We start from the raw sequence: 17,135 nt of genomic DNA on the forward strand, positions 1-17,135 counted from the left end.
AAAAAATCTAGAACATAGGCGGGACAAATTCCTACCCGCCCCCCAAAGCAGCCAATTATTTGTACTGTAAATTGGGTAGGAGTGTGGGTCAGCTTGAAGATCCAGAATGAGCTTGAGTGGGTGGACTGCTACCCCATGTAGCTTAGTCCCCAGTAAGTAGTTCCAGCCGGAACAACTTTCTTTGATCTCTTCAGTGGAGGAGGTGAAGCACCAGCTGTGCAGGGGGACGGAAGTCAATTAATGTCAATTTAAGTAGATTCAATTAATAAAAGCTTGCTAACACTTAGATAAGTTTCTTCAAGAAAATGGAGTTACCTTAGATTAGATTCATAATTGTTCATTCCCATTACATACAATGTCCTTTCTGTATAATGGCAAAATCAAAATTTGCTTTTTGGATTTTTGAAATATTTTAAAATTGCGGGTGGTTGAGTCTGGATATAGAATTCATGGACATGGAGGACCAGCTGTATTGCAGATCTATTGTCTGACATCATCAGAAGAAGTTGTGGAATTAACCCACTCCTATCCAGTTTTTCATTCACAAAATATTTCTCCTGTGCAGCAATCAATGTTGACATTCGGTTGTTTTTGCTTTGTTATTAAAATTACTTTTCATTCCTTTTTATATATTTTTCCTGAATGGTAGAGTTCTTGAAGCATCATCCTATGGTCTTTTGAGTTTAAACTTGTCTAACAGGGTGTGATCTGCTATCTGACTCATTTCAGTAGTAATAATATTAATAATGTGATCTTCATGTTCATGCTTTTACCTTCCTAACTTCAGTAGATTACAGCAAATTGCTGCTAGTTGAACACACTGAGAACCAGACAGCTGAACATTAATGTAAAATATAATTAATTAATTAATATATGTGTTTTCCCCTAGACTTGTTCTAAGCTCCGTTTCTGATTACTTTGCTGCCATGTTTACAAGTGATGTTTGTGAAGCAAAGCAAGAAGAAATCAAAATGGAAGGCATTGACCCAAGTGCACTATGGGACCTTGTTCAGTTTGCCTATACAGGTACTGTAGTGTATTGTATTGCACTGTCTGTAGTGAAGACCAGTTCTTTTGTTTATTTTTATTTAATATCAAGGACATATTATACCATTTTCAGTTTGTATAATCAGCAATAATATATATGTATATACATATTCATTTTTAAAGGGAGGAGATATAACTCTTGGGAGAAAGTTATGGGGAAGGAGCACTGGAGAATCTATTTTACTATTGTTTAGTTTGTTTTACTTTACAGCTTGTGTTTTTATTCTTATATATTTTAAAAAACCCAGTGTATCTCCTCTGAATAAATGCTTGAAATGATAATATGGAGAAAACTGAAGCTGAATCTAGACAGGCCTATCCAGATTGATATTAAATTATGAATGTTTAATCATGACTAGTTGTTTTAATATGTATTGCTTGTCTATGTACTTTTTAACTTATGTTTTGACTAAATTATATGTCATGTATTTTAATTGATTGCATATGTTGTATTGTAATATGTTGTTGTTCCCTGTCGTGATCTATGGGGAGAGCCATGTAAAAAATAACAACAACAACAAAACAAAAACAAAAACAACAAGCACCACTATTATCACTACTACTATTATTGGTATTTAAGAGACACATTGCAAATGCGAGTACATTATTTCATTATGCTGGTCAGTAAAAGAGACCAATATTGCCTCCATACTGTAGAACTGAGTGCTTCGTGTTTCATGTTCTCATGTTTCTCTTGTTGTTTTCAAGACAAAAAAGTTCTTTGCTTCCCCAGAATATCAGACTAATGACAATCCAGAGTGAGAATGGAAAAAATATTTCCTGTTGTTTGCTTCCTGGCCAAAATTGGGTTACATTGTATCTGATTGGGAAGAATGACACATAGTCAGTTTTTGCTTGATATCCATATATCACAAATCATTTTAAGAAATTATTTTTCTATATATACATGCATTTCCAGATGTCTGTGTAATTGTTTGTGAATGATGTGTGGTAGAGTTTGAGGAGTGTCCTATGACAGGGTATGATGAAAGTAGTTGCAGCTCCATTATCCCAGCTATACCTATTCAGTGATCATCAGAAAAGTAGGCAAACGAGCAAAGTTCTCATGCTGAAAACAATATGTGATACCCCTTGTGGAAGTCTTTTTGCTAGCTTCAAGATTTGACTTTGATTCCTGTGACAACATCAGAATGTGTCCAATTATTAGTTAATATATCCTACCTATCTAGTTAGGTTCCTTGGCTTCTGACTGACATTATTGGCTTCTTGGCCTTGGGCTGTTAATGACCTATGCTTGATGTGGCTTATCACTCAATATATTAGGTTGTGACAATGGGCTTTTTAGGTACAAAATAGCATTTTTATATTAAAAAAGTACTATGTAGCTTACTGAAAACAATAGATCTTGCTTTGTGTGGGGAAAAATCCACACCTTTTATACAAAAGCCATGTTTCCCGGAATTTCACATTGACTTCTTTGTGCAAAATCAGGAGGGATTTTGGGAGAATTTTATCCCCAAAAGAAGTTTTCACATGAAATGTGGTTATCTGAAAAACTTGGGAATGGTTACTCACAATTTTATTCAAAATCCACATATCTATTTCTTTGAAAGTATATTTTACACCATGGTTGAATTAATTTATTTTGTTTCTAAAACATTGCATAAATTAGTTCAAAACTGATGAAAATAGAAGCATCACAAGTGGCTAATATCTTTTGACCAAATACTGACAACAGCAACCGCATTGTCTATAGCCTCCAAAAATTCTTCCTCTGTACATGCAGAAGGACATTGCAGAAAAGCATACAGATGTGGGGTTGTCTGTTCTGCTCCACAGTCACACAAGGTGGAGTATTCTTTTAGGTAGTTCCATTTTGCCAGGTTGTCTTTTGATTTGCCCACTCCACTTCTGAGTCTGTTCAGGGACTTCCAAATTGCTCATTCTTGGTTTGTCCCTGGAGGCACACCCTCATGTGTGTGGGGAATCCAATTGGGATTTATTGGTTTAGCTGCCCAGAGAGATACTTTTGCTGTTGGTGGGGAAATGTTAAGAGGAGTGGTGGTTCTCATGAAGCTGTTCCTGATTTGAGTCTACTATGAAGAAGCTGAAGCCATGTAGTGGGTGGAGGGGGGGGGGGGCAATGCCAGCTAGCTTGTAGAGTTTATCAACAGGTGTAGGTTAAAGACATCCTGTGATTATTGTGCATGTTTTGTTCAATGCTATATTCAGGCAACTGCAGGCATACTTGGCTGTTGGGTAAGACAAGGCCAGGGCTGATGCTCTTATTAATTATGGGTCTGCACCCCATGTGCTGCCAGCAAGTTTCCACAGAATGTTATTGCGTGCAGCTACTTTGTGCTTGGTGTTAATGTGGTTTAATAATAGCAAGGGACTCTAAACAACCATGTCTTTACCATGATGCAAAGAGAATAATGAGTCACTTTTAAATTGAATGAAAGCTGCTTTGAGTCTCCTTTGGGAGAGACAAATGGGGGTATAGATAAACATTAATAATAATAATAATAATAATAATAATAATAATAATAATTAATAAGCCTACAGTTTGTGTATTTGACTGTAAACCCATTTATATGTAAAATTCATAATAGAATTTTAAAAACAATTCAGGCAACATAAAGCAACTCCAAAAGAATTAGCATTTTTTTTAAAAAAATCCCACTCTAAAGTAAAGGTCTCCCCTTGACGTTAAGCCTAGTCATGTCCAATTCTGAGGGGGTGGTGGTGCTCACCTACATTTCTAAATCAAAGAGCCGACATTGTCTGTAGACACCTCCAAGGTCACATGGCTAGCATGATTGCATGGAACGTCATTACCACACTCTAGTGGTAATAAAATCAAACCATTGTTTCTTAAAGCCCAAATGTATGAACAGCCAAATTGTGATTTGGTGCCAGAATGAGGCCAGCAGACAGACTGGATGGGATTTAGGAGGTGGTGTTATTTATTTGTTTAGTACCATCAAATTTGCATGGCTACAGGAATATTTCTTGGGCCCTATAACCAAGAAACCACCACAGCTCCCACCAAATATCCTCATATTGATCTCTCTCAGAAGAGGGACACCATATGCATAGGTAGAATTTATAATGTGAGAAGTCTGTCTATCGCATATCAGAATGGATGATATACCAACAGATGCTACAGAAATAAAATTTACTCTATTCTAACTAAACATTTGTCAACAAATAAGGAAAACACAGGAATGGGCTACAGAATGTTCAGTATACATTCCAGTATCCTAGAAAGTATTGTATTGTTGTATTATGGGCTCGGCCTCATGTAAGCCGCACCGAGTCCCTTGGGGAGATGGTAGCGGGGTATAAATAAAGCTTCTTCTTCTTCTTCTTCTTCTTCTTCTTCTTCTTCTTCTTCTTCTTTTTCTTCTTAACCACATGACCATTGCATTAATTTTCATGCAAGAAAAGTGATGCTCCAAGTTCTACAATGAAAGCTTTTTATCATATACTAGCGGTCCCCTGCCACGCATTGCTGTGGCCCAGTCTGATTATATGGAAAATAAATTAATTAGAAAGTACTGGTTTCTAATATATGTAATGTTTTTATGCTTGTGGATAAACAGTATTTCTTGATGCTTCTTTGACAGTGTTGACGTAGGGATTGTCTGGTTTGCATACTCTGGAACATGCAACATATAATTGTCCATCTTTAGGAGTCCCTTTCAAATCTATAATACTTTATCTCTCTGTGTGTGAATCATATATATCTATCTATATCTATGGCTGGAGGGCTCTCTGTCAAGAGGGCTTTGACTATGTTTTCTTGCCCTGGTGAAGGGAGTTGGACTGGATGGCCTTAAGTATTTTCTGTTGGTCATGGGGGTTCTGTGTGGGAAGTTTTCCCCAGTCCTGTCATTTGTGGGGTTCATTCAGAATGGTCTTTGATTGTAGGTGAACTATAAATCCCAGTAACTACAACTCTCAGTGCTCTCTGGGTGTAGGTGAACTACAACTCCCAAACTCAAGGTCAATGCACACCAAACGCTGCTAGTATTTTCTGTTAGTCATGGGAGGCCTGTGTGCCAATTTTGATTCAGTTCCATCATTGGTGGAGTTCAGAATGCTCTTTGATTATAGGTGAACTATAAATCCCAGCAACCAGGCCCGTAGCCAGGATTTCGTTATGGGGGAGGGGGGCTAAAAAAATTCAGGGGGGGGGGTTCAGGGGGGCTGAGTTTCGAGGGAGGGGGCTGAGTCTGAGTGAAAGAGGGTCTAGCCTAGCAAACCTTTCGTATCATTACCCCAATCCCCTCATGCATATGGGATATATTGAGTATGGTGATCAGATCATAATATGAATAAACATAACAGTTTAAATAATGCACCAGTAAGGCCTTTTCGCGAACCACCATGAGAATTTTTTGGGGGGGGGGGGGTGAAGCCCTTCAAGGCCACCCCCCCCCCCCGGCTACATGCCTGCCAGCAACTACAACTCCCAAATGACAAAATCATATTTTTTGAGTGATGATCACTCCTTGTGTAGTGAGACATTTTGTTGCCAAATTTGGTGTGATTTCGTTCATTGGTTCTTTTGTTTTTTTTTGTTTTTTACTCATTATGCACAGAGCATTTATATATATATAGATAGATGGAGCAAGTAATGGTAAATGTTCAAACTGGGTTCAGGAAAGTAAGAGGCACCAGGGATCATACTGTAGAAGTTTAATGGATCATACTGTAGAAGTTTAATGGATCGTGGCAGATATGCAATAATTTCAAAAGAAGTAGAAGTAGTATGGCTTCTAATTGGCAAAGACTCCGGCAATGCTGTGTTTTATCACCTTATCTGTCTAATTTTATGCTGAACATATCATACATAGAGCAAGATGAGACATGGAGAAAGGAGGTATAAAAACTGAAACAATTTAAAATTTGCAGATGCCACCATATTCCTAGAAGAAAACAGAAAGACACAGAAGAATTACTGAAGAACGTTAAGGAAGAACTTGTAAAGGCAGGCTTATCGATTAATATTGAGAAAATAAAAATAATGACCACAGATGGTTTAGATAGCTTTAATGAAGGCATCAAAATATTTCAAGGTTTTATATACTGTGTCATCAATCATAACAAAGACTGTAATCAAGAAATCAGAAGAAAACTAGGACTTGGAAAGGTAGATGTGAGGCAAGTAGACCAGATCCTGAAGTCTAAAGATATATAACTGAATACCAAAATTAGGATTGCTCATGCAATTATATTTCAAGATTCTATGTATGTTTGTGAAAGCTGAAGAAAGGAGCCAAGAACAGAATCAACTTATTTGAAATATGGTTCTGGAGAAGTATTTTATTGATACCATGCAGTGCTAAAAGGACAAGTAAATGGATCCTAGAGCAAATCCATCCTGATCTCTCCTTAGAAGCCACAAGACTAAACAAAGATTTCATACTTTTACTATATCATAAATATGTTATTAGTATTAAAGAGATTATCCTAGAAATCCAGAGCTCAGTAAAAAAAGAGAGATGATAATGCTTAGAAAGGCGAAGGACAGTAGGACAATAAATTGGATGGACTCAATCAAGAAAGCCACATCCCTGAGTCTGCAAGACATGAGTGCCCTAAATGATAGGGTGAATTTTAGAGCCCTCATTTATATGGTTGCCATAAATCATAGTTGATTTGATGACAATAAACAAAACAAATATACAGGCAGAGTATATAAAAGAAGCTCTCTGTGTATGTATCAATTAGAAATGTGTGATCTGTCTAAAATGATTCAAAAGTCATTACAAAATTGGGAGGCACTGGCATTTTGTTTCTAAAGTGTTTCTAAAGCATAGTTAGTGAAAAATTTGTTACTATAACAGGAGTAATGAAATTTTGTTACTATTTCGTTATAGTCATTGCTTATAATGACTATAATTGGGGAAACTTCAAGGCTCCTTTTTCATCATTTTTACAGCTATTGAGGTGAAACTTACTACAATGGGAGAACACAGTTACTACTCTTAGCCCACCAAATTTCAAAACGTTTCACTTATCCACAGATTTTGGGACTTTTTTTTATAAACAACATTTTTTTAATAATAAAGAAAATATATTCCTAGTTGGAAAGTATTATTTCCTATTTAATCGTGTAGTTCTTACTTTCAAAGTAGTAGTTCTACACTGGGAACTTAGTTTTTGCTCTAAAAATATTGTTAAATAGGAGGATAACAATATTAAATTGGTGGACTGGGTACCAAAATGTTCTATAACATGATGTCACTTGTGCAAAGACAAAGTTTTTGTAGTTTAATAAACTTCTGCCATGTTTTTATAATAGAATCAATTAGGAAATGACACTTTTAACCCAGGAACAAAAACCATAGTTTATAAACCATCAAAGCACCCCTGATAGATGGCCATCCAGCCTCTGAATAATAATAATAATGGACTACTGCAATGCGCTCTACGTGGGGCTGCCCTTGAAGACGGCTCGGAAACTTCAATTGGTCCAGCGGGCAGCAGCCAGGATGCTAACTGGGGCTCATTATCAAGAGAGGTCTACCCCTCTGTTTAAGGAGCTCCACTGGCTGCCATTTATTTTCCGAGCCCAATTCAAGGTGCAGGTGCTTACCTACAAAGCCCTAAACGGTTTGGGACCACCCTACCTGCGTGACCGCATCTCCATCTACGAACCCACACGCTCGCTCCGGTCATCTGGGGAGGCCCTGCTCGTGATCCCACCCACATCGCAAGCGCGCTTGGTGGGGACACGGGACAGGGCCTTCTCTGTGGCGGCCCCCCGACTTTGGAACGCCCTTCCAAAAGGTCTCCGACAGGCCCCTACTCTAGCTGTTTTCAGAAGGAATTTAAAAACTTGGCTGTTCCGTTGTGCCTTCTCTGACTAGGAATCCCCACCCCAAGTCCTAGTAGCACTTTAGCATAACTAATCGTCACTGCACACTGCACTTTTAATCCTACGTGCCTCCTGCCACTCAGCACTTTTAATCTTGTACCCCATTGCGCCGGCCGAACCAGTTTTTAACAATGTCTTGATGTACTGTCATTGTCGTTATTTTGCTTATTGTTTTGATTTGCTTTGCTATTGTTGTGTTATGTTTTCTATTGTATTGTGTTTTGAGGCTTCGGCCTGTGTAAACCGCATCGAGTCCTCCGGGAGATGCTAGCGGGGTACAAATAAAGTTAATAATAATAATAATAATAATAATAATATTATAATAATAATAATAATAAAGAAAAATGTTCCTAGTTTGAAAGTGCTATTTCCTGTTTAATTGTGTAGTCTTTGCTTTGTAAGTAGTAGTTCTACTCCAGTTACGTTGTTTTGGCACCAAAACCTTTGATAAATGGGTGGATGAATATGTTAAGTTGATGGACTGGAGACTACAGCAAAATGTGCTAAAACATGATGTCCCATGTGCAAAGACAAAGTTTTAGCAGTTTAATAAACTTTTGCCATGTCTTTATTAGGCCTGGGTAACAACGCAAAAATTTGTTTCTAAAATCGATTTGTATTTGGGTTTTTTTTTTGTTTCGATATTTAAAATAATTACAAAATTTTCCCTTTAAAAAGTTCGATATTTACGAAATTTCGTTAATATTTACAAAACATTTTGTAAAGATGGCGCCCTTTTTTTTCAATATTTTTTTAATTTAATTATTAATTTAGTAGAATAGGGAGGAGAAATTATTATTAAGGAGGGAAGGCAGGCACTCACTCTGGCGGGCCCTCAAGCGCTGCCGCCGAGTCGGGCCTGGCTCCTCCGGAAGCAATGCGAAATTGGGAGAAGGGCTCCCCAAAGGCCATCTAGCCCAGCCCTCCGCTAAGGAATTGGGAATTGGGAGAACGAAGAAGCACACCCACCGCAAAGGTGAGGAAGAAGGGACGGGCCGCCTTCCCGCTGAGGGTCGCTCTCCCTCTCGCTCGCTTGCTCAGCCAGCGCCTTCCCCGCCCTCTCCTCCTCCTCCTCCTCCTCTTTCAGGCTCTGCCTCTGACTGGCTAAGGAGAGGAGAGAGAGGAGAGCTCCCAGCAAGCATCTAGCCAAGCCATCTTACGTATTTCCGAAATGGACGGAAATACAAAATTTTTTGGCACATGCCGTTTCGATATTTAAAAACACTTCCGGGTTTAAAAATAAGTTTTGTAATCGTTTCATAATTGCTAAAATTAACGAATATTTAACGAATTACAAAATTAACGAACGAAACCGCCCAGGCCTAGTCTTTATAATAGAAACAAATAGTAAATGACATTTATAACCCAAGAACAATAATCGTAATTTATTGGAACTCTGGCTGGCTATAGAGTGGCGAATCTCTCTGATGCTGAGCAGTGCACTGCATTCTGGGAAATGTAGTTTAGGGTGGAGGCTTTTTAATTCTCTTGCATAGAGCTGCTCCATTCCAAAACTATATTTCCCAGAGTTCTGTGCTGTTCCTAGAAAACACCGCTCCCTCTTTCCCCCATTCCTAATGCCAAAACTCCATTAATTTACAGAGGGAAGGCCAGGAACTAAGGCAGCCTTTTTGGCATTGCTTTTATTTGCTTCCTTGCACTGAGGCCTTCAAAGATTTACAAAACTAAAATGGAAAAAAAACAGGGTAAGTTTTTATTCTTAAATTTTTGGCACAGGCCACGCCCATGTATTGGATATTATCTCATAAGTATGAGTTTAACTAATTTGATATGAATTATGGCTCTGGAACTCCCTCCCCAAGGACATCAGACAAGCCCTAACATTGGCAGTCTTTAGGAAGAGCTTGAAGACCTGGCTGTTCCAGTGTGCCTTTCTAGAATAGGAAACTCCCAGCATCATGTCCCAAACGCACTTTATTAGAGATTTAAGATTGTCTGCACATCGCACCTACCCCTAAAATCATTTACATTTCACCTGTCATGTCTAGCACTTTTAATTTTATTCATTACATTTGGCTCTGCCTTTAGTTTTAAATGCGTCATGATGTTATTGTTTTAATGTTTTACTGTTATTGCTTTAATGTTTATTGTTTTGCTTTATGAGTTTATTGTTGTATTTGTTATGCTGTTGTTTTATTGAGGGACTTGGCCTTTGTAAGCCGCACCGAGTCCTTCGGGAGATGTTAGCGGGGTACAAATAAAGATAATAATAATAATAATAATAATAATAATAATAATAATTAATATGAGGACTAACGAAAAATGCACACCACTAGTATCTATGTGTATATATACACACACACAATAGTTTCTCTATTATAGGTATCCATCAGAATTGTTAGATGCCGGATAAATTTAGTTTCTTGTTGCTTGAGATTTACTATTAAAATAGGCCTCACTAATACTATACCCCATACAATTCATACCATAAGCTCTGTACTCAATTGAAAGTGAGCAAAAACAAATAAATAAAAGCTTATAACAGTTTTACCATATTATACATTTATTTTAATTTTAACTTTAACTATTATGTCTTTATTTTTTTGCCACTTACCTAACAGTTCCAGTTAACTGTATACACATATATCTTGATATAAAGTAAATAATTAAAAAAATGCCACAATAGTATTCGTTATGTATGTCTCTAATTCTGTTTGCGGGGAGTGAAATTTTGACCACATAAATTGAACTGCAGAGCTTTAACAGATATATTGCAAATTTCAAAAAAATGTTTTTTATGTATATTGCATTTTTATGTTAACTAATTTTTCTTCTCCATTAAAAGTTTTAAGTTAGACATTTTGAAGTTTCATTTGTTATTTTATTATATAATATCATTTCAGAAATTTTATTACCACACAAACTGAAGCTCCTGTTTCATAAGGATTGCTAATTTAATCCAAATGTTATGTATTATGCAAATATGTAAGTAACATTGCTGGGATGTATTTTTTCTTCCTCTAGAATACCAATTGCACAGATAGCAGCAGATGAAGATTGACTGGCTTTAAAAATAGCCATTTTGCATCATGCACGAGAGATATGGAAAGATGTATACTATACAGATGTTAAATTTTCCATTCAGGGATCATTTGCAGTGGATTTCCCTATGTGGATGCAAGTTGATTTCTTCATGTGTAATGAAAGCTTGTCTGAATGTTAGCACTAGTCACTTTAATCAGTGTTGTCTGAAGTGGCATTGCTTATAAACAGTGGCATCTGTGCTAGTTTGTTGCCCAAAACATGTTTTAGCATGATATGCAAACACTGCCTCAGTGATGTGGATACATAGGATTGAACAAGCCTTCACCAGCCAGTTGAGACCATGAAAGCCTGTCTGCACCTCACCTATGTTTCTTCTACACTGAATGGCAGCTGCTTCCAAACTCTGACCTCACAACCTCTGAGGATGCTTGCCATAGATGCAGGTGAAATGTCAGGAGAGAATGCTTCTAGAACATGGTCGTATGGCCTGAAAAATCTACAACAGCCCAGTGCTTCCAAACTGTTGATCCATACAATGGCAAGGGCAGCCAAAACGTTAGCCCTTTATACTGTGTAATAGTGGCAGCTCTCCATCCTCCCTGCATGGAAGCATGGGTGACTGTGAAGAATACAATGTCAGCAGCTGATATAGCTGGCGTTGCACAGAAATCACATTACACAGTGTGATACCTAGCTGGATTTTAGTGCATCCCAGAGTCAAGCAAGCATATCTGAGGTAGTGTGGCAGAGTCACCTTTGCTGAAGAAAGGAATAAATAGTGCATCTTGTAGCACTGTAACAAGAAGTCTGGTAGTCTTTTTATGCCCTGATTTCAAAATCAAAAGGGAAAAGACTGGAACATGAATCCTTAGACAATGTAAATGGAGGTACTGAAACCACCAGATTCATTTCAGTCACTCTATATCCTTGGCATTGCAAGAGAATAAGGCAAGTGTCACTGAAGGATCAGAATAATAAACTTTGATGGAAATTAATCATAGTCATTTAAAACACAGTAGAATTACAATAAAGATTCAACAATAAATCTTCTGATTATCAGCATCATTATCATGAACACACAGTGCTAACATAATTGCTTAAAAATTGCTTAAAAAGAAAAATTGTGACCTAAACTAAGAGTGAAAGCCAGCAGGAGCAGTCTCCATTGTAGCATCAAAATATCCCTTCTGCCAGGAGATTTTCAGCATGAATACAGCACCCATTAAGGAGGCAATTGTCCATGACATTATTTGGGTGTGTTGAAAGTGCTGTGTTACAAGTAATATTACTTTTCGGACATATATTATAAAATCAAAGTAGTATAAAAAATGAAAATTGGGTTATGTTATGTCTCAAATACATTGATTCTATTAGTGGATTATATAAAGGATTTATTTCCTGAGCATTTCTGCTTAAGATTGTTGTCAGACATTTCTTAGGAGAGAAAGAGAGGGGTGGGGAAAAAGTAGGATGTTGGGAAAACAAGAAATACTTAAACTAAACTAAAAAAAAAAACAAACTCTTTGGACAATGTTGATGAGAACTATTATTTTTATTATTTATTTACTTTATTTATACTCCTCCTTTCTCCCTGTGGGGACTCAATGCAGCTAACGATACAGCTAATAATACCACACTTAGTTTTTAAAAAGCTCAATACAATTTTTTTAAAAAGCCTACAGAATAGATTAAGGTTTCTTTAAAAAAACAAATTAAAATATAATAAATATACTTAAAGTAGCCTTTAAAATTCTCTCCCAACGCCCACCCCTAGAATCTCGCCACACTTCCCCAGGAGCATGCTCTTTATCCTTCCCCAAATACCTACTTCCAGAGGAAGGTCTTGACCTGCTTTCGGAATGCCAGCAGGGATGAGGCCAACCAGGTCTTTCTTGGAAGGGGGTTCACAGTCTGGGAGCAGCCACCAAAAAGGCCCTCTCTTGTGTTCCCACCAAATGCACTTGAGCAGGTGCTGGGACATTGAGAAGGTCATCCCCAATAGAGTGTAGGTGTTTACCAGGTTTATAGAAAGATATGGTCCTTCAGATAACCTGGACTGGAGCCATATAGGGCTTTGTAAGTCAAAGCCAGCACTTTGAATTGTATCCTAAAACATGTTAGCAGCCAGTACAGCAGTTGCAACAGAAGAGTTGTACAAAGGAAAAAAAAAGTAATGTAATTATTTCCAGTTTTTGAAAGTTTTGAACTTTTTAAATTACTGTGTAGTTTATTATAACAGACATCAGTCTCAATTTCCCACTATTTCCTCCATCCAACCTTTTATTCATGGTATAATTTAAGTTTGCATCTTATCTTAAATCTCCTTTTTTATTTACTTAATTCGTTTCATTAATTAGATAATTATAAAACCAGAAGATAATCCGATATTATTTGGATTCTTTATTATTTCACTTTTAATCATATTTATTGAAAAATATGATCATATATATATATATGATTATTTGAGCTGTGATATAGAGAGACTATCAAGTTTTGTTGACATTTTAATGATGTTTCTATAACATGTATGAGCTGTATAAATGTGGCGCTGATGTTCTGTGATATTTTAACTTTCTCATTGACGCCACATCAGTCAATAGGGAATTGAGTGAATTCAGGTTTTGACAGGATGCAGCTACGTTGTAGAATGAATGTAGCTTGACCCCATTTTGTCATGCCTGAATGCTATAAAATTATGGGGAGTTGTAATTTTACATGGGATTTGCAGTTTTATACAGCTTTTAGCCTTCTCTGCCAAAGAGAGCTGGTACCCCAACAAACTACAAATCCCAGAATTATATAGCATTAAACCATGTCAGTTCAAGTGGTGTCAAATTGCATTAATTCTACAGTGTAGATCCTCTCGCAGATTTTTACCCAGCAAGATGAACAGGAATGTCATGTGAGGTAGATTTTTCCAGGGACTACATTTATTAGATTATGTTTGATCTTGGAAGCTAAACAGAATCAGCCTAGGTTAGTACTTAGATGGAAAACCATCAATGAATACCAGGTGCTATTATATTTCAGAGGAAGGAATCAACAAAATCACCTCTGAGTATTCCTTGTTGAAGGATACTTTACAAATTTCATAGTCACCACAAGTTGACAGATTTGGTGTATACTTGAAATATTGTCACAATATACATGAAATGAGGAGGAGGCGGTTCAGAGCAAAGTTAAAGCAAATATTAGCTATTAACTGCTATCATTACGTACTCTTCTTACTCAGAAAAGGGAGAGAAGCAAATAATAAGTTTGAATTATCTCTGTTACTAAAATGCATTTGGCTATAGAAAGAAGGCATGTTTGTTCCATCCTGCCACATTTCATACTTTGGTTTGTGATTTTTAGGGAAGAGTGTTAAGTTTATAGGAAGGAAAATAAAGCTTAGTGTAGTACACAATTAATGTGTTAAGAGTGGGGATGTAAAGCTGCTGGGAGAGATCATCCATAGGCATGGGGCAGGGTCAGTATATTGATGGCTCCCAAAATGTGGAAAAGATAAAATATCAGATAATTTTCTCTAATGAGGAAAAAAATTTCACATTTTGGAAAGGCTGACCCATTGTTCTGTGTATGATTATGGGGAAATTTTCAAAAGTTGAGAAATTTTAGCTTCATGCTGGAGAGTTAGATCGTGGGATTTGTAGGGAATAGACATTATTAAAATCAATCTATAAGTATTAATTTAGTTTATTTTTGTGTCTAAGAACAAAATAAATATAAAGCCTGTAGGGTGTGTTGATGTACAACTGCTGTGAAAATCTTCGAGAACTGGTCCAAATCTGGATCAGAGGTCATATACTGTGCATAAGCATTGTACATCAATCCCATATATACACTGAGGTCAGGTTTGGAGCCAAAATTATGGAATTTTATGGATAAGTCAAGTGTCATTCCACATAGAGGGGAAAGCATCAATTGCACCACAGGGAGCCAGCTGTCCCTGGCCACCACCATTTTCCTACCTAGGTACTCAAGAAAAACAGAAGTGGCATCACAGCGGAGAGAGTAGAGGAGATCAGTACTTCTTTTTGGTTCTTCCATGAACTTTTCTTCATTTTTTCACCATCTCCTCAGAGAAGGAGGTGGTTCTTTTTTGTATAAGAATTAGGATATAGTACTCATATTGAACCATTTTTGGATTGACTAAAATTTCGAGATGTCTGGAGACACCTCCAAAGTCATGTGGCCAGCATGACTGCATGGAATGCTGTCACCTTTCCGCAGAAGCTGTACCTATTGATCTACTCACATTTGCATGTTTTTGAACTGCTATGTTGACAGAAGCTGAGGCTAACAGTGGGAGCTCACCCACTCCCCCAATTTGAATCGCCAACCTTTTGGTCAGCAAGATCAGCAGCTCAGGAGTTTAATCTGCTGTACCACATACATATAGCCATTCATTCACTCCATTTTTAGATCACATCTGATATTTAACATAGATAGAAAATCTATTTCAGTTCTTTAAAATCATAATGCAGTATTAAAATAGTATCTTGTAAATTATAAAAAGTATCATTAATTATACAGTTCAATGAAATATTACAATAGCATAAAACAGGGATGGACAACCTCAGACCAGTTTTCTTCATCTTGAATCTTTTTCATGATTTCCAAAAATACTAAACAGAATAAGCAAGCAAATAAATAACAAAACAAAAACTGGAAAGTAGTTTAGATTATATTTTTAGATTGTAATGAAGTCAGTTATCAAAGTTGCCATTTCTAAGACTAATGTCAAGTGGGAAGGGATACATTCACATTCCCTCTACAATGGGGAGAAAAGGAAATGTGATGAAGTCGTAAATATGTACAGCTACTGTGTTCTAATGATGTGCAATGCATAGACAGGAATAAGAATAATGGACGCAGCCTCTTTCCTTCCTGTTCATATATAGATATGTCAAGATCATCTACATAGGAATGTTGGTGAAAGGAGTATGATAATGTGACTAGGATGAGGTTATTCACAGAATTACAGCTTTTTCCTATGTTCATTGAAATAATGTTTACAATTTTCTATAGCCTCTCTGATTTCTTCATCACATATATATCATGCTCTCCTCAAACTGGGAGCATGTTTACAACTGAAGGAAACTTGCAGCCAACCTTTGTGAGAATTTTTCTGAGTGGAATTAGTAATTACCTATTTGATCTACCAGCTGCTGACAAGAGGTTTTTGTGGTATAGTGAGTGATAGCACAAGAGACAGTCATTCCATTTCATATTTATCTCATCCTTTCCAAATTATCAACATTATTTTAGTGCCTTTTAATAATGTCTTTGTAATCCTTTCATTTTCTATGCATTCATCAGTTTATCCATCCATTCGTTCACTCTTTCTCTGTATCTGCAGGTGCTGTAAAAGAAGTGCATTTTTATAGACAACTCACTCTTTCTCATGCCTCAGTCATTGTTATTTACTATTCAACCCAATGGACTCACTTGAGTGAGCAGTTATTTGTGCAGTAAGTGGTGCAGGTATGTGGACTGCAGTAATGCCAGTGCTGGCATCTGATTTTATGAATCTTGTAAAGCTCCTAAGCATCTGAGCAGCTAAGACATAATATAGCATCTAGGTACTGAGTGAAGTCTGAAATAAGGGAGAGAGCTGCAAATGACAGGTCTTGATTATCTTAAGAAAAATAAGTTCACTATTACATTTATGCTGAGATAATATAGATGTGAAAGAATGGAGTACTTTGAGATGAACAGGCAGATGAATACCTAAACTTCCCCACTGGAAAATATCCATAGCCGAAAGAAAGGTCAATTTACATTAGCCTTTCCGATTTTTCCATTCCATTTCCATTCCCCTAGATTGTATCCACATTACTCACACATAGTTTGGATTTCCAAACTTGACATGGAGGAAAATATATTTCCATGGGAAACCCTCTGCGTTGAAAACTAATCACTTCCATCCTCCCACTGATTTTCCTTGCAGATATCCACCTGCAAGTGGTATAGAAAATCTAACACAAGAAATTACATACTGCTTTATCAGATGGCACTTACTGTTTATTAGTTTGCTACAAATTAATGTAAATATAAATATCTAAATAACAACAATATTTATTACAGTCCATAGACCCATCAGTAAAACTAATCTAAATATGTGTGTTGTCATTGCTGGACAGAAAACACACACACTACAGTATCTAAACTAAAGTATTAGTGACAGATTTGTTAACTGCAAAATATCATAAATCTATAACTAGTATTA

General features: G+C 36.8%; 1 protein-coding gene across 2 annotated transcripts in view; it reads left to right on the forward strand.

Moving 5' to 3' along the window:
• KLHL1 (kelch like family member 1) overlaps positions 1-17,135 on the forward strand; it is a 193,982-nt gene that overhangs the window by 52,375 nt on the left and 124,472 nt on the right. For both annotated transcript variants that reach the window (XM_060769401.2, XM_060769402.2), the window contains exon 3: positions 890-1,026. In XM_060769401.2, the coding sequence (XP_060625384.2) occupies positions 890-1,026 (137 nt within the window). The remainder of the gene's footprint in view (positions 1-889; positions 1,027-17,135) is intronic.

Source organism: Anolis sagrei, chromosome 3, assembly GCF_037176765.1.
Source record: "Anolis sagrei isolate rAnoSag1 chromosome 3, rAnoSag1.mat, whole genome shotgun sequence".
In the NCBI taxonomy this organism is placed as follows: Eukaryota; Metazoa; Chordata; class Lepidosauria; order Squamata; family Dactyloidae; genus Anolis; species Anolis sagrei.